The sequence below is a fragment of the Orbicella franksi genome, chromosome 11, assembly GCF_964199315.1.
Source record: "Orbicella franksi chromosome 11, jaOrbFran1.1, whole genome shotgun sequence".
Lineage (NCBI taxonomy): Eukaryota > Metazoa > Cnidaria > Anthozoa > Scleractinia > Merulinidae > Orbicella > Orbicella franksi.
The window spans coordinates 14675652-14694951 of NC_138155.1; the positions used below are offsets into that span (position 1 = coordinate 14675652).

The window sequence follows — 19300 nt, forward strand, 5'->3', positions numbered from 1 at the left end:
TGTGCAGACTTCCTCATGCAATGGATTGTCTCAATGGTGCTGATTTATCATATCAGACATATTTCCCTCGAACGTCTGGGTTGTTAAGCATAGCACTGGTCAAGCTTCGTTTCAATAATAACTGACGTTTTTTCTTACTTTCAACCGAATAGTGATTGAAGTAAATCTTCTTATGAACGTCATAAAATTACTGTAGCAGCCAGACTAGTGATGAGAGTAGGGAAATTTTCTTGCTGTACTACCAAATTCTCCGAAGTGACATTGGAAGAAATGAAGGCAATCAGTAGAGAGATTTGATATTTTATGCTTGATTCTGTGTTGGCCCAGTCTCCATGAAACTTGCCTGGGGGAGGCTCCTATATGAAGAGGCCGGGGATGGTAGTCGCAAAATTTGAATTAAAACCCTTGTAGCCACGAGAGCTCAATTTTTGCTATTTAGTCGCCTTTTCTTTTTCTTCTTTTTCTTTGTTTGTTATAGGTTCATTTTTGCGTACTTTTTTCGTGCAGTTTTAAATCTAGATTAGTTTTTTCACATCGTGTTATGTAGTCGCCTATTGTTTATCACGTAACCTCGGTAAGTCTATTCTTTTGGTTCAAAATCCCGTTTTACAGCGTTGTAGTTTGTTAGTTTGCATTCAGTCGTTGTCAGTTCCGGAGTGCCGTACGTATATGGTAAGTAATCACGTTTTTCCTTTCTTTTTTTGCCGTTTTTCGTATTGTTGTATTTTTCGGCTTATTGAAGTTTAAGGTCGTATTTATTAATTCTGTATTTTGCTTTGTTCTAAGTGAATCGTTGAGATTAAAGGGACGAATTCTAACCGTACAGGAGTGTTGTTTACACCCCAAAGGAAATCACCCCGGGTGTGGCTCGAGCGCTATATTTCACACCCAAAAGATACCATATAAAACTCTACGATGCATTTGGTCAGACCAAATCCTTGATTATCCTTTTAGCTTTAAACTTTATTGAATTCGTTGCATACTCATACATAGGAAACTAAAATAATGAAATAATGTCAATAACATCCCTAAGCGAGACACCGAGCAGCCCGGACCTTTTTACACGGGAGTCTGTGAGTCTGTGAGTGCCCACCTCCGGTTTCGACCGACAGGGAAACATGCCTCAATTCTTATAGGTTTTGAACTATTTTAACCCTTTGAATACCAAACTTTCGCCAAAAAATACCGTTTTTAACCGTTTAGTCAGGTTTTTTAGCTGCCATGACGCTTACTAAGCCTAAGCTTTGCTAAAAAAGCGTTTCTTTACTAAAAGGAGAGATTTTTCGAGGATTAGGTACAAAATTGAGCAAAACTTCAATTACGGGCACGCGCATAAGCCAAAATTTGGACTTCTTCTTCTTCTTCTTCTTCTTTTTTTTTTTTTTTTTGCCATTAACCGTTCTCAATTTCGTTTGTTGGCCCTTTCCTTTCTGTTTTTCTCTGCACTGGCTACCCTTTGCGTTGTATGTTCTTTCTGGCTGCAGTGAAAAGTTGGATGTTAATTACGGGCGAAGCGTAGAAATGGACCTTGATCAATCATAGGCGTTGTGGACCATTTTACCACCGTTTTTGCACCAAAACTGATAACCTTGTTTTTTGATTTGCGACGTCGGAATGTCGTCGATATCTAAACCTGACCATTGCGCGGAAAGGGCTAGCCAAGCACTACTATCTGCTTATCAAGAATATCTGATGACATTTAAATTAATGACGTCACAAGTGGTACAAAGAGCACGACCATTAATTACGCACATATGCGTAGTTGGTATTCAAAGGGTTAAGGTGGCTTACTACAGTTTTGATGGATTATAACAGCCCAACTTCTAACTCTTTTGAAAAATGTTCCAAGATGTTTTTTCTCTCTCTTTTTACCATGTGAAACGTGAACAATTAAGCGTCAACAAATGCCCAAAATGAACGACCGAGTACTTAAGGAGAGACTGGGCACTAATAGGTTAAATCTCGTTTTTCTCAAAATCTACCCGTATGACCCCACCTCAAAATTTCAGGAATAAGAAATTAGCTCTGATTTAACATTCATACAAAGTAAAATAAAAATCTGTAAGACATTTTTCGCAAACTAAGAAAATGTGAAATCAAAAATAGCTCAAAATCTGTCTTACAGATTTTTTTAAAATTTTGGCTCTAAACGTAATTCACCCCTACAAATCAACTGTGAAAATTTCATTATGGGTTGTACGGTAGTTTTCGCGCAATCCTCGATCAAAGACTGGATTTTACAACCTAGGACGGGAATTGAATTGCGCATGCCCTTAATTTAAGCGCACGCTCATGTGACGCAATGTTTCGCGTGCGAGAAAGCAAGAGTAATTTAGAACTCTTTTACCGGTCGTTTTTCGATTTTTTATATCATATTTTTTTGGCCCTAGGCTTAAACACATGTTTGAACCGAGTTTGAAACTATTGCTACGTATACCGAAGTGATTTAGTGCCCTTCAAGTGCTGAAGTGCTGAAGTGGTTTTCGTTTCTTCTTAGGGTTGCCTGCGTCATTTGTGCACGTGCGATTAGTACTGACGTCTGGAAAGCAATCATAGCGCGCGCTACTAGTCTCCGGAAAACTGTAGTAAGCCACCTTAACTAATGATGGAAAAGCTTACTAAAGAGAAGTCAACTGTCTTTCTCATCAACACAAAATAAAAGCATGTACAAAACGTTTTATTTTTCAAAATTGAACATAAATATGATAGATGTTATGTAGACAATCTATTTACCACAATCTCAATAGATTTGACAATACTAATAAACTTATTAACTTATCATTTTTCATTTAAAATCTAATAACTAATCAGTTAAAATGGATATCACCTTGTAAGATTCAAATTCTATTTCACATTCAAAATGACATGTTAAAAAGTTATTAATCTAGAACGAAAACCCCTCCGAAAACCACTATTGTTTTTTCTTAACTTAAACATCGATTTAAAGATTATTAACTTAGTTATTGTTCGCTTTTAAAAAGATTACAATAACCACAAACAACTTTTTAAATTGACTTTAAACAAAATATTCTTCGGCATGGTTTTCGTTACGTATTTCTTAAAACACAGATCTCTGGGGCCTGGATTATTTTCAACTGCAAATTTAAACTAAAAAGAAAAGACGCGACTCATGTTTGGATAAAAGGTAGAATTTTGCCAAGAGATGCATTCCCCATCACCGAAAGCCTTCAGTATACTGCCGTCTGTTAAAACTCTGGCTTCATAGTCACAAAATCAAAGTTGTAACAGTCAGGCTGAAAGAAAAGAAACGACAAAGTAACGTTTTAGTACCAAAACGAAAACAAAAACAAAAAAAAACATTTTCAGTAGTGAAAAGTCATGTTTTCTAATAAACGAGGTTCAAAAGGGTATCAATTTTCTGGACAGTTTCAATCCCCTGGCTTCTATTTAATAAGAAGACTACAAGCTCGAGGCCTTAACATAACAAACTTCGATAATTTCCTGATTAGTTAAGGGCCATTAGCGTAGCCAGTCAAATTGTGAGTATGCAGATAACCAGCCAATGGGTAACACTGGCAGTAACTTATAGTCAAGTCACCAGTTTCTGATATTTTCTATTTTAGAAAGTTGCATGGGGTAAACTTGTTCGTTGGAAAAGTGACTTAAAATTGTGTGACAATTTGCGTGACACATTGCATGACTCGTGACATATTGCACGACAAAGTACTTCAAGATTCAAATGCACTCACCAAACCAACATGCTTGTTTGGAAACGAGAAATTACTCCAGCAAAACACGGGTAAACCCTACAAAGAGATGCCGGTATGTACTTAGAGACATATCACTCAATAAGAACTCAAGGATATCCAATGTCATGGACAGAGATTAATTCATGTGTGCATTCACAGGCAAGAGTTTGTGAAATCACAAGTGAGCATAGGCAATGCGTGAGACTTTTGTACAAACCGACGAGTTCATAGACATTGTACAACAGCAACGACACTTTCCATTTAGTAATTTATCTATTTTTCGACACTAGCATTTTACTATACATCATAAAAATAAAATTCAATTCCGGACAAGGCAGCACCAAAGCGCAAAAGTAAATATAAAGCGCAAATTGCATTTGGTAGGAACAGGAGGAAATGTGAACTCCTCGTACCTCACTTTTGTACCAGGTACGCAGGTTACCTTGCGTGAAACAGTTTTATTGCTACTCACTGTGATAGCATCAGGAGACCTTAAGATGAATTATTTAGCAAAATGTCAGTGGTACCTGGTAAGTGGGACCGCTGATAGCTTCGGACATTAATGATTTTGCCCTTGAGTAATCTGTCACCTTAAAACAGGATAAACGGGTTAGTGTATCAGGTCTGAAAACGGTATGAAAAATCGTGTACTGGTGCTTGAAACAATCAAGGTTTTAAGAACTGTTTACAACACTGCTTCTCACAAACATCGAGGCCTAGGCCTCAACTTGGGAGCAGATAGCGGGGGAAGGATTGGGGCGGGGGGGGGGGGGGGCGGGGGTGAAGCGACGGGTGCAAGAGATACTATTTTTTCTTGCGTTAGTAGTTTAACAGTAAACTAATTGAATGTACAAGGTTTTACTACAAAAGACCCAGGTTGCCGATGTTTCATCCCACCTGAAAATAAACCCTCGTTACCTTGAACTCGTATAATCGTTAATAAGCCTCCCGTTCCCCCAAACTTCCAAAAAAGTCCATGAAAACTTTTTTTAGAAAATATACCATTTCTTTGTTTTACGACTGGTAAATTCTGATCTCTATCCAATCACGGTAAAGATTGTTCTTCAGAACCAATGACGTGAAACACACAGAACAATCTCATTATGGGTCATGTGACTTTTCCCGCGCTTACCACTTGCAACATATTTTCCCGCAGTTGTGACAGGTTACAGGTTTTCGCGCGCTTGCCACTGGCTGGATTTTTTCCCACGCTTGCTAATAACACATGTTTAGCTAGCGATATGCACCGGTTTCATATATTATCCCATGTTCTGATTCATTTGTTACGTTTGTTATTGATACCTTACCGCTGATTGGCTTTGCGAATATGGCGGTTTACATAAGTTTCAAAAACATGAACCTTACTTTGGTGTCGTAACAACCATCTGGACTCCTGTCTGACGGAATAAGAAGATCTCCTCTTGAGCATATGGAGTTGTACGGGTTCTTATCCGAGTACGGGTCATGAGGATAGTCTATGAAGAAGAGGAGTAAAGATGGGTGAAAATAATTTTTACAAGAATGGCCATCTTTTACCCTGAAAACCCATCAAATGTTTTCCGTCCACACTACGCCGGAGAAACTTGAAAACACAACAATCACCGGTCATTTTGGATTTGTGTTTGAGGAAAATCACATTATCGTGACGTCATCGTTTTCGAAAAAACTCTGTTTTCAAATTGTTTTCCGTCCACACTAAAGCGCAAAGCCTTCGTTTTTAAATTCCTCAGGTTCGAAGAGCGTTTTCGAAAAGCTCCGTTTTCGTGACGGATTAGTGTGGACGGTAAGCCTAACCGAAGAAATAAAGCTGCTTTTTCAAACTTCTTCGGCGCAGTGTGGACGGGGCATAACGGTTCACGTAGTTAACGCCTCCCCCCCCCCCCCCGGCGATGTTTAAAGATCTTCAAACATTCCCCTATAAAATTCTCTCTTCCATTCGAAAATATAGTTAAAGCGCACTACTTACAGTACGTCAATAAACACAATTTTTATTATGAAATTGTGATTATGGTGTTTAGATATACAACTCTTTGTAAAGTATTGACGCAAGTCGGCAGACGGAATTCCGAGGCAATTACAATTTTCAAACATCTAAGTTGGCTATTACATCAGATACAATACCTGACCACAAATTGTTCACCAATGACTGGGCATTCGTTCGATGCCATTAATGTAGCATCGTCAACTGATAAACAGTTGTAATATTGATCCATCAAAGTGATGGAAAGTGCTGCAAGGCAGCTTAGTTACTTTAGCTATTTGAGAGTACAGTAGAACCTCTCCAGAACGGTCACCTTGGGGACAGGGGAAAGTGGCCGATGAAGAGAGGGGTGGCCTTTATGGGGAGGTAGGGGTGCAATTGACAACTGTATTTTTCGGGGCGGGGGGGGGGGGGGCGATGCAAAATGTTAATTTTTTAAATTTTTTAAACAAGTGCTTATTATAGCATATAAATACGTTACAAAATCAAACTATATGACAAAAACAGAACCAGGCAGAAACACAGACAAAAGACACGCGGCACGGATCAAGTTTAGTGACCTTTTACAATAAAAGTAAGGTTTTGTATATACCGTTTGTGAGTCACTGGTGAACCGGCCTGGCATTGCTGCTGTGGAGAGGTGGCCTTTGTAAAGAGGTTAAAGTAAGAGTGGTACCCGTAGAAGAGAAGTGATCGTTCGTGGAGGTTCGACTGCACTTGTAATGACTACAATATTAGGGGATTTCAAAGGTAAATTACATACCATTGTAGCGCAGAATGTGTTTCATTGATTTAATATCCACAACCTGCAAAGTTAGCAAATTTACAAATAAAATGCAGTGTCGTGATTTTCGCGCCGTTATTTAACAATAATAATTTTCCAAAATGCTGCATTTGTAAGGTTGCGAGGTTTGGTAAGAAAAATATACCTTGCTATCTTGTCTAGTATCATAGGCGGCTCAAAATATACATTAATAATTGAACAAGCACCACGTGCTATTTATCAGCCAACATGAAAACTCCTTCTTTCAGAAACAAGATACATGTACTATGTTTGTAAGCACACGAAGAGACTTCACTATCTCCTAAGCTGGTTTGTGGCTCCTTTATTTCCATTGATGCAAATGTCAAATGCGAACAATGCCTGACATGTACACTCTAGAGATTGGTCGACACTACGGGACATGTTGTGAGGATGTAAAGTTGTATGCATGGGAAGCACATTGCAGGGACAGTTCGCAAGCTGGCGCACACGAAGAGGATATTGGTTCATTTCTATGTTGTTGTGGGGACAGTTTGCAAGAGTAGTGCACACGATGCGGCATCGAAAACTGAGGTTATTTTGTCCCTGCTTCGTGGCGCGCTAATTTAAACCAGCTGAATTTTATGCAACATGTTGCAGGGAGAAATTCTGTCCACGTAAAAGTATTTTTTCGCAAAAACGGGTACGTCACGCGAGGGAAACTGTCACTGCAATATTTCCCCACTTCATGTCCCCATAAGTTGATGGCATGGTGATGATATAGAGCTAGCCCTGCAGTTACCTTTCCTTGATCCCGACGGAATATCATGGCTCTTGGAGCAAGCTGATATGAATACGATAGTCCATGTTTCTTCACAAATTCAGGGTAACCACTTAGATTATAAATCTAATGAGACAAAACAAAGAATAAAATTAATCAGTACACTACATCTTTGATCTTGAAAATTTTAGCTGTAGTTGTTCAAGTACTGTGTCTTGGTTCATGACTGCCTCTTTGGCATTTTCTTGTCTGAGCATATTATAACATGGATCTTTCTTCAATTTCAAAGCAAATTTTGGTATATTGTAAAAAACGACCTTGAATTTCAAGTGATGAGGAGTCTGGGAGAAAGTTACAACCAAGATACCTGAAGGCAATAAACACAGGTAACTATCAGAACCTTGTTTAGGGACGTTTGCGCAAAATTGTTCCACTCGATAGATTTTCTTCAGGCTTCTACTGCGGACAGATAATGAATTACTTGTTTCACAAATAATAATAAAAAAGATTGAATCACGGACTTCGTTTCAGAGATAAAGCGTGTGGAAACTAGTCTGATTTTGAAATATTGCCGCGCGTAAATCAGCGTGGTCTCCAGGGTTTTTAGTTTAAAATATCAAAGATGAATCAACGGAGACAAACTATCTTAGTAATATTTTGTATAAGTGAATCCGTTGCGTTAATAATTCCAAATGTTGCTAACGTTTTCACTTAACCCTTCAAGAGGCATTTGAAACCGCCACACAGATAAACGAAAGGCTGAAAAGAACGGAATTTGATGGTGCATTTTGCTAAAAAAAATTAAAAATTCTAATCGATAGATTTTCTTCATTTCTTCGCTAAACGTGAAAAATCGGTAGAGAAAATGATCCATCAAAAGAAAAATAGGGGTCACTGAACGTCCAAGCTCGTTAAATCCAGGCAAAGCTATAACAATGGCCATCTGCCCTATCATTGTTCACTCGATTACTTAGCGCGCTCGATGCATCACGTGGCGTGTGAATTTGCGTGCGCAGTAAGGATGCACAGAAACAATTAGCGCGAACGTCCTCCAACGTTTAAATTGGTCAATTTGATCGATCAAAGCAACATGAAGTTCCCGCACTATTTCTAAATCACTGTTCATTAACTCATTCTTTAGCTAACAATAGAATAAGAAACTCACTTATATGGCCGATTTACACGGCTGAAATATAATATAAGGAGCCGAGTTGTATGCACTGCAATGAACACATTAAAAAAAAATTGCATTGCCGTGTTCCACTAAAAAATAGGGTAACTTTCATAAATTCGAACGTTTCGAACTCTTGTTTAAAATTACAAAACTGCAGTCATTAAATCGAAGCCTCCATTCTTTAAATGATGGTGAAGAGGCTGACGCAAATCTTATTGCTGCCATGTTTTGAAGGGATTTGTTGTGCACATTCTCAACTGGGGCAGAACAGAGAAAGTTTCACACGGCACAGACTAGGATTCACTGAGTACTGACGGCACACAGATGGCACGTTCAAGTTCAAGTCCCTCGCTATTTTTTGGCAATCATATCTCAGCCAGTCATACTGTGTCTTGCATGTTTCCTCGATTTTGTCGTATAATTAGTAAATTTGTGAAACAATGTGACCACGAAAAGAACAAAAACACTTGCATTCCGGGTAATGCATTCTGAATGTGAGATTAATTACTTAATTACTTAATTGGCCACTCCCCATTCAAATAAACATAATTAGGTTAAGAATCCCAACTGGCGGGAGGCAGACCAGTTGGCTATTAACAAGCGCAGCCGAGAAGTTGAACTCGCGGCTACCGGAAACAACATCAGCTAGCGGTCAGAACGGGATTTGAACCCGGGACCTTCGGATTTCAAATCCGGCGCTCTAACCAGTCAGCCACGCTGCCTGAGCGTCCTAGGTGTATGGATGTTATGTCATTACTTTGTTATGCCCACCTCTTGATAGAAAGGAACATTGTAGGACGGCCAGTAACCTTCACTGAGGATCTCAGTTTGATCTCCACTGACCACCAACCTGTCGGGTAGGTTATCATCAAATCGTTGTTTTCATGGAAACACATAATCATCGTAAATAAATAAATAAATAAATAAATAAATAAATAAATAAATAAATAAATAAATAAATAAATAAATAATAAATCAATGAATAACTTTATTTAAGTGTCCAATGTATTACTTTTAGCACTGTTGTGCTAATTGGAATGGAGACACTGTAAATAGATGTTAATAAACAGATATTGCAAATAGAACATCCCAACTGGTGGGAGGCTGACCAGTTGGCTTTTTACACAACACAGTCAAGGAGTTAAACTTGGGATTTCCGACAACAAATCCAGATAACTGTAGGGTGGAGGATTTGAACCAAGGATCCTGACCCTCACATTTCTCACACGTAAATACATGTAAGTCACAGCGCTGTTATTAAGTTTTGATTCACATGTAGCATTGATCTTCAAACCCATAGCAAACTTGTTACTCTTTGGGAGAACTGCATCAACAACCGGCAAATTCAGCCAAAGCACCAAGGACTCATGAAACACACTCAGCCATCGCAGGTGTTTAATATTTATTTAATATAAAATTATTGTCCTGTCACTTAGATGTCTTACATGTCAATCATCACTACATACCCTGGAATCTGTTCCACTACCCACAATGCACCCTTGAGTAGGCGTTTCTTCAGTTGAACCTGTTTTAGATCTAGGACCATGTACTGATTGTTGTAAGTACCTATGAACAATCAAAACGAAAACAAGGAGAACTGTGATCAATAATTAATGTTGGAACATCCTCATTACCCCTGACTTTGAATTCTGGCCCACTCAAGTAAGTCATTTCCCCGCATCATCCCCCTACAAAAGAAAAGGTGTTTTTTCAAAGCATTTTACCACACTGGCAAATACAGAACAAGATGACTTCAGCTAAGGGTTGAAATCATACAGGCCACTACACTTCCTTTATTACGCCACACATCCTTTTGTATGAATGTGGAACTGGTAATTCTACGAGCATCACCTACAGTACATACAGTATTGTGCAAAAGTAATGCAAGCGAAATGAGCGAATTTCTTTCTTTGTTCACGCGACGTTTTGATGAAAGTTCGCACAAAAGTGCGAATGAAATTTCATGGCGTATCTGTATTTCATGTTACTTCTCTGGTAGCTAGGTCACTGTTAATTTTGCTGATACCAGTCAAGATCCCTGGGTGGACAAAGAGACACTGAGACCTAATCAAGTATACAGATAGTGTCTAAGGCAAAAACAGCACACAGTGGTACCAACCTGAGGGTTTGAAACGAGTACAATACAGTACATGTAACCATTAGGCAACTGTACAAACACTACACTGACATAGGAGAATATAATACCTGAGTTGTATTGTTTATAAACATCTGCCCATTCTTCACCATTGTGAGCCATCAGGTTAGCAAGGCGCACTCTGTGCCAGGCTAGAAGGGATTGTGGTGTGACATACTTCAGCAAAGAATTGTCGAACACATTGTTTGTTGTTTGAACCATGATCAAGTCACTGATAAAATAAACAAACCAAGATTAGGCAATATTTTATATCTCGCATGTTGAGTAGTAAATTAACTGAAAATTTCCAATGTTACCTGTTGGTTGCTTATGTAACAGAACTTGAATTTTGAAATAAAAAAGGGGGAATCCCAGTATCTGTTTAGGAGCAGGAGGATCTTCTCCTGCTCCCATAATTCCTTAAATTATCAGCTTTCAGAAATGTCTAACTTTGAATTATTAACTAAATATGTTGTGTAAGAGCAGAAAAATAGGGAGAAAGTTAAGCAAGAGCTCAACAATAATGGATGTATTGCATCAATGTCAAGGAACAATTTGATGTGTGTTTCATGATAAAGGCACCCATATTCAGATGACAGGGATTCACTATGTTCCAAGCATGCAGTGTTCTTGAAGCCACATAGTTATTATCTTTAGCAAATGCTTAGATATGCTCTTATTTTCAGCTATAATCTTTTACTCTGCAATAGAAATAGGTCTATAATCACTGTACAGAAAAAGGCTGATTGCTGCATTCAAACTAAATGAAAAATTCGTTAGGTCCTAGTAGTCGTTTCCAAGAAAAAAAAGAGGATTTGTCTCTCGCAAGCCTAGCTGTTTAGCTAGAAAGAGCCACAATTTTGTTTATGTGCACATGTTAATTGTGTGATATTCTGTGCAGTAAGGATGAGCAATGCAGTACAGAAGAATCATCTCAAGTCAGAGCCACGCAGAATTATGTCGCAATTAAATGCAACATGAATTTAAAAGTAAATCCAATTTTTCTCATGTTTTAGATCCCACATCTCTTTTTCCATAAATGAACTTATCATTCAATCCTGATCCATCAATCAATCCGTATGTCTTTCATCACTCAGTCAGTTAGTCATTCATAGACCAAGACAAGATCATTCAGTCAGTTAGTCAGTCGCTCAGTTGATCAGTCTGTTGGTCAGTCGATTGGTAGGTTAGTCAGTCGTTTGGTCAGTCAGTCCGTGAGGACCAGCCAGCTGGCCCTCAAGGATGGCCGGTCGGTTGGTCCATGTGTCGGCCAGTCAATTGACCAGTCTTGACAGCAGCATGTTTTTACCTGTCCATGATATAAAAGTCATCCAGTGATACCAGATATCCAGCATAACTTGAAAAAGACATCCGTTTCGAACCTGCAGAATGTGGTTCAAAATTACAACATTTGTTATCATGTGAGATATCTTATGATACATTGAATTTAAGGGTCAGCTTCACAGCTCGATGCATGAGCAAGCTACATTGCTACTCTCCAATTTGATTCCATTGTTTAATAAAATAATTGAAAATGAGCCATCTGTCCTGCAGGAAGATTCCTTTGAAAAGTTTGCAGTCAGACACAAAATTACATAGTAACAGACGTGAAATTTCTCTCTAAAATGCTTCTTAATAAATAATTATAGTTCAAACTCCCATGCACCATTTAATTCCATCAATTTGTTTATGAACCAATCAAGTGTGAGCAGATAACTTGTTACTTGACCAGAACAAACCCTTCAGACCGAATAACAAACTTGATGTTCGATACTATATTCAACATTTTCTGTTTATTTATCCATTATCCATTCCATAAAATCAGGCATCAGTTATTCTGCTTGTGTGATTGCTCAAATGCAAGGTGAAGATATTAGTGAATAGTCAAAAGGAGAGCAAGGAGAGTTTTGAGTGATTTTTCCAAGACACAACAACATAATCAAAGTTTTCATATTACCCATTATATCACTCTTTTTAAAGCTTCAGCTCAGTTTTATTAATTAAATAGTAATTTCAACAAAACTAGACCATACTGGTTTCCATCACTGAAAATTTGTTCATCTGCACTATCCATTTACAAGATCTGATTAACAAATGGACGTCAGTTTTTCAGTGTCTGTTCTGTTATTGATCATGAATTTCGTCATAACTTTGTCAAAGTAGCTATGGATCAGCAGACTACTTCAACAATGCTTATTATGACAAAATTCATTGTCAATAACAGGACAGACGCATTAAAACCTGGTGTCAATTTGTTTTTACGATAACAAATGGTCAAATTGTCCACTCTCCTTCATTGACATATGCATAAATTATAAATTAATGTGTCTGTCGGCTTATTGACAATGAAAACTAGCCAATGAGTGCACAAGAATTGCTGCAGCAGTTATTGTTAAATTCATTATTGAACATTTAAAAATACTTAATAAGAAGCTAAACTTGTAATAATTCTAATAATTATTGAATACCTGTACTTGGATCATTGAGATTGAAATAGTAATGTTTATATATCCTCATTGTTGCAGCATACGCGAACCAGCTGTAATGCAACAAAACAAAGATTAATATGCAAATGAATGACTGTGTGGTTGCAGACCATTGGCGGACTAGTTGAAATGAACAAATAGGTAAACAAAGAAACAAATGAAGGAACCACAGATAGATAAATTAAATTTTTAAGTTGAGTTGTTGAGTTTGAGATTAAGGGGTTACGCTGAGGTGAGGGTTTTACAGGTAAAACAACAAAATGTGTTACCGGCATCTCTTAGTATATATATGGTTGTACCTTGAATGTCCAGCAAATATATCTTCATATCCTGGAAGAATCTTTATGAGAGCAGAACAATGCCCCATTCGTCCTACCTAGCATTGATGAAAAAAAACCCAGTAATACTGATTAATAATATAACTGTAACACAATCATGACTGTCAGGTAGCTAATTTAGAGTTATGTAATAATGTCACATTACAAAAAGAATATGTCAATAAAGCAAATAGAAGTTAATTATTATAAATGATAACTTATGATAACCAATCAGCTAATAGTATATTCAGTACCCATGTAAAATATTCAGTATGTGATCTTGGATTTTTTGGTCTGCTTTATAATATTCTCATTCTTAATTCATAATAATTTATTGCACGCCTCCATTTTTCCCATTCTGACTACCATTTCCAATCCTTGCATGATTGCTGTTCCATTTCATGATGCCATTTTGCCAATTCCATTCTTTCAAAAGGGATGTCATGACAACAGAAGGTAAAACGTGACTGCATGCTTCTAACGAGAATTAATGTATATACAATATACCTTGGTTAAAATCTCATCATCTGTCATCTTGTCCCAATCAGGACGTCCATCAGGGTTGAGGACATCCTTCAGTGTGAGGTAATCACCGACACCATTAAGAAATTGAAAAGCAAACTTTTTCAATACCTAAAAAAGAATAAGAGAGCAAAGTCAAAACATGCAATTCAAACAATATTTACACTTGTCACCAATAAGTTTTCAATCATATCTGCTCAATAAATTTAATATACACGAGATTTAAAAGTCTGTGAGAATCTTTTTACAGACAGTGGAGAAACAGAAACAAAAACCCTTTTAATATTTATTAGTTGCTCAGATTTTAGAAGTACATAATCAGTGCCTGACTTCTGTAGGTGGTGATTTGATTAAATTGATTTAATAATAAAGTGTATTATCGTTTGTCTAACAATGTAGTCACTTGAGATGTAGATCGCGACGTTTCGACTGCTTACTGCTAGTCTTCTTCAGGCGATAAGGTCGACTGATTGCACGGTATCATTTATATCGCAAAGGTCGGCTGTGATTGGTGCATTTCAATCCTCCTATTGTTCCATTGTTCCGGCGAGTAGCTGTTCCCTCAGTGGTCCGCTGTTGTACCGTTCTCCTGTTGTTGTGTTTCTTGATCGTGGGTATCCATGCTTCAGGAATTTCAATTCCACTGTCCCTGTTGATGTTGTTAGGGTGAAGTCTTATGTGAATAGCTTCCTTGACCCTACGTGTGTACCAGTGAGGATCTCGATCAATAAACTTGACCTCATTCCAGATAGGATAGTGGCCGGTCTCGTGGGTGTGTTCAGAAACGGCGGCCATCAGTTTACAGAGAACCTGATGGCCGCCTTACCACCAGTGTCTACAGGAAACCAACACATACTGATCAGTACCTAGCATATGATTCACACCATCCTCAGTCAGTAAAGCGCAGTATTGTGAAGTGTCTGTACGACCGGGCTAAACGTCTCGTCACCAAACCATCAGTAATCGATGGAGAGAAGAAACATCTGTCATCTGTACTTGTTTCTAACGGATATCCCTCCTCTTTTGTACAGAAGATCACAAAGGAACGAACAACCCCAAGAAGACAGCCTGTCGCGGAATTAAATCCACCGCCGTTTTACCTTATGTCCAAGGAGTTTCGGAGTCTCTCTGCCGCTGCCTAGAACAACAAGGCATTCGCACCGTCTTTTAAGTCCGACACGACACTTCAGTCACACTTAGTGCGACCAAAGGACACCGTCAACCCGGCTAAACAAGATGGTGTTGTCTACAGGATTCCCTGTGAGTGCGGCAAAGTCTACATCGGGGAAACAGGGAGATCTATGCAGGAGAGGATCAAAGAACACGACAGGGATATACGACTCGCCCGTACCCAGACCTCCGCCATTTCTGAACACACCCACGAGACCGGCCACTATCCTATCTGGAATGAGGTCAAGTTTATTGATCGAGATCTTCACTGGTACACACGTAGGGTCAAGGAAGCTATTCACATAAGACTTCACCCTAACAACATCAACAGGGACAGTGGAATTGAAATTCCTGAAGCATGGATACCCACGATCAAGAAACACAACAACAGGAGAACGGTACAACAGCGGACCACTGAGGGAACAGCTACTCGCCGGAACAATGGAACAATAGGAGGATCGAAATGCACCAATCACAGCCGACCTTTGCGATATAAATGATACCATGCAATCAGTTGACCTTATCGCCTGAAGAAGACTAGCAGTAAGCAGTCAAAACGTCGCGATCTACATCTCAAGTGACTACATCATGAGACAAACGATAATACACTTTATTATTGCATCTACCACGATGAATGACAACCTTAAATTGATTTAATTACAATATGTAGATTTAGCCAAGCCTAAAAGCGGACCCTGATTGCAATATTTGTTCTTCTTAGATCAGAAACTCAAAAAATGATCAATTGCGAGGATGTAATAGTTGAATGCGTGGTTTTGCTATTTTTCCAGTTAAATTTTAACAAACTATACCCAGTAAGGGTAACCAAGATTGTAGAAATTACATACGCAATATATCAGGGACTTTCTGAGAGACGATTGTGCAGGAATATGTCGGAAGGAAAATCAACAACACGCCAGGGGTTAATTTGCACCGAAATTTTGCCTTTGCATGTACTCCCTCCTTCTCCCCCAGAGTAATAACCTGGCTTGAGCCTGCGATCCAATCGGAAAACCACTAAACTGGTCAGCGATCAACTTCAAAAAAACATGTGACCTCAATGAGCTCTAAACTGAGCCTGTGATATGGTCATGCGATACTGGTCAGCAGATAGCTTGTTGTGACAGCTGTCAATAAACCATAACATGGATGCCCAAAATCAAAGATGTAGAGGTGTATAGCAATGGTGCTACTCTCTTATTTTCCAAGTATCAGTGTATGGATGTATGGATGTACGGACAGTCATGTCACAACCACAATTTTTTAGATTGATGGGTTACCAAATTTTCTAAGGTATCAGGGGCTTTGCCCGTGTGCCTTTGAGCACACAGGAGCTCTGTTATTAATAATGTAATTTTCTACTGAGTTCTAACTAGATATGCTGAAATACTGGACACCAATGTGATTGTATATTGTGGAAATTTTAAAGTGAATTTAAGGTCAAAATTATTTCAAACTATTTTGATTTCCAGGTTCATTACAACTGTAAGTTATAATCCTAACATAAAGGAATATACAAATCAAACTACTGGATTAGTTCAAAATCATTTTGTTATGAAATTCTTTTTAAACTACAGCATTGACATGACTAGCCAACAATCTTGCAGGGTTATTTTATTGCTGGGACTGTACCATATTGATTGAGGTTATTGAAATTTTAAAATTACCTTTTCTGTAGCTGGGTAGTCTGTGTAGCCAGCAATTAGACCTGCATGGCAGCAAACAATGTAGAGATTTTTTAACCTGGGCATTACATTATGCGAGTGACAGACTCATTAATCAATCAGGCCCAGTTAAATCGTCAAAGTTTACATGTGCTGAGCCTATCACCCATTTGAGCAACTCAAATCATTAAGTTTGACAGTTTCTTTTCAGAACTCAAACTGAATGGTGTTGAACTTACTTGCGTCAGCACAAAATAATATATTAAGTATCCCTAGCTGGTGTATGCATTGTGGTTCAATGTTACCCTTGGCATAAATTATAATTTACCTTTGTTCTGGAAATAAAGGCAAATAACAATTTGTACTAGGGGTAACATTGAACCCCAACATACATGTACAACTCATGTATACATTAAATGTGGCATATGACATCTGAATCTAAGTCAAACTTCTGCCATTCTACTTGACTGCCATGGTCCAATAGAACAGCAAGGTCATTACCCAAATAAAAATATAATGTGTTTCAAAAGTCAAACTTAATCTGTACCTAAATAGTGATCCATTAGGTTCAATGCATGTATGTGTTACAAAGGTCAATGCTTGAACCAGGCCTCAGAAAACACTTGCAATGGGAATTAATGGCCAAATAATGTTCACGTATGATAACTTAATTTTTATTAGTTATGCCTATTTTTAATTCACTATAGGTGGCCCCTATGTGTATTGTTATTTTCATTCAGGTTTATGCATGGACCTCTCCTAATATAATCAAAACAACACATCTAAACTATGTGAAACAGGACCTCACATATAGACAACAAGTAAGTCAACTAAAGTGAGTTAATTAGCTGGAGACTTCAGGCTGGTTAATAACATTTAATAGATTGAATAATTATACACACCATCATACTGAGAGATAATGTTGCCCATTTGTCTCCAGAGTGAGCTGTTGTTTGATCCACTGGCTATTTTGCTCCTCATCCATTCTTCCTATAAATTAACACTTTTACATATGTATTGAGTGTGTATGAGTTACCAGACTATGAAGCCTACTATTTTGTTGACACGCTGCCTAAGCCCCTTGATGCAGCCCAACAAAATGACAAAAGCAACTGGAAACGGATGACGATACAACTGAAAAAATTACTGTTAGCTGTACACTAGTATGACTTTGGCAACTGGAAAATAACAGTACTCACAAGGTGCGCAATAGCACATGAGTGTTACGTCATTAGAGATGGTGCCAAAATGGTACATGGCCCAATAAAAATATTTCGCTGTGCTTTCAGCTTGGTTATGAAGAAAACCTAATCAAAGTTACATCAAAACCTTCACAAATTAAATAGCATTCTTCTGTGATCGAATGCAGCTATCATATAAAGTGCTGTGTGGTTTGTAATACGGTAACAGTAAAGTAAATGTACTTTTGTCTCCATTTCTACTAAAGAGTTGTTGGAAAACAACTTTGAACAACTTAAATTAAGGTGTTAATGGCAGTTTCATAAAAATCTTATAAGTTGGTTTAAATCACCTTTACGTTTTCATTATGGTTTATGGTATTTAAGTAGAGTTACTTCCCAGATTAATCCGGGGAGCGCCTGGCATTTGCCTTCTTTTTCGTTCTTATATGTATCCCAGGAGCATTTGACCCATGTCCCCACCCCAAGGAATTTGCCATTTTTGAGAAAAACTGCCATTGCCACAGGTTTGACATTACACAAAATTTATTAATACATGCACAAATTTGCAAGCCATTGTCATGATCTGTCAATGTTCATCTCAAGGCTAGCGCTGTCAAGAATCAGGGAAGGAACCAATCGGTTCATGACACCAGATTCTGGTACCATGGAAAATAAATTTAAAGTAGAACATTATGTTATGGCAAAAAGAAACAGGGATCAGGTGATGTTAGAAGGGGTCAGTGGATTGAAGAGGTCTCAGGCTTAAAAGAGGGTAGAGAAGAATACTCAGTATAGTCGAACCTAGGTGGACACCTCAATCCTGTAAGTGGACAATTGGAAATGGTCCCAGCCACATAATGTCTCATAAGCAGACACCTCTCTTAAGCGAATGTTCACCTCTCTAAGTGGACACTTTTGGTCCTGGGAGTGTCCACTTACGGGAGGTTTGACTGTACTGAACTTACCTGGGCATCGAACCACTTGCCAACAGTTTTCACAAAGGATTCTGAAGACGTACTGAAGAACTCATCATAGATATTCACATAGTTTTCATTTATCCTCCTGATACCATAGAAACAAAATAAACATTTGATAAATATAATAAGACATTAATTATTATTATTTCATCAAGGCGCTTTTCCCAATCTGCGCTTAACTATCCTAAAAGCCCAGCAAATCCTAGAGGAAGCTAAAGGCTAATTTCAAGCCTCCAGGTCAGCAATTTTTTTTTTTAAATTCTGACTTCTATTTAATAGTATAAAGTGAGAAGAAGTACTGCCCACAATTAGATATGAGCCTATCACCAGTTGCCTTTCAGCGTTTAGCCATTACTAACTGTTACCGCCGAAGAACAGTATTTTATTTTTGTTTTATTTTGATCGTGACGTTTCGTGTCAATGACATGAAGTAGCTTGCAAAACTTTGTAACCACCCAGAC

The 19300-nt window shown here is 38.2% G+C and overlaps 1 protein-coding gene across 1 annotated transcript in view; it reads right to left on the reverse strand.

Moving 5' to 3' along the window:
- Positions 1 to 2656: 2656 nt before the first annotated feature.
- Positions 2657 to 19300, reverse strand: part of LOC145460705 (lysosomal leucine aminopeptidase-like) — a 28249-nt gene continuing 11605 nt past the window's right edge. The window contains exons 4-19 of the mRNA XM_081445587.1: positions 18828 to 18924; positions 17584 to 17671; positions 16685 to 16725; positions 13833 to 13958; positions 13308 to 13384; positions 12991 to 13061; positions 11832 to 11904; positions 10594 to 10754; positions 9855 to 9954; positions 9160 to 9238; positions 7236 to 7340; positions 6455 to 6497; positions 5076 to 5185; positions 4238 to 4300; positions 3711 to 3767; positions 2657 to 3254 (exon numbers count right to left, since the gene is read on the reverse strand). Of these exons, the coding sequence (XP_081301713.1) occupies positions 3207 to 3254; positions 3711 to 3767; positions 4238 to 4300; positions 5076 to 5185; positions 6455 to 6497; positions 7236 to 7340; positions 9160 to 9238; positions 9855 to 9954; positions 10594 to 10754; positions 11832 to 11904; positions 12991 to 13061; positions 13308 to 13384; positions 13833 to 13958; positions 16685 to 16725; positions 17584 to 17671; positions 18828 to 18924 (1339 nt within the window). The 3' untranslated portion in view covers positions 2657 to 3206. The remainder of the gene's footprint in view (positions 3255 to 3710; positions 3768 to 4237; positions 4301 to 5075; positions 5186 to 6454; positions 6498 to 7235; positions 7341 to 9159; positions 9239 to 9854; positions 9955 to 10593; positions 10755 to 11831; positions 11905 to 12990; positions 13062 to 13307; positions 13385 to 13832; positions 13959 to 16684; positions 16726 to 17583; positions 17672 to 18827; positions 18925 to 19300) is intronic.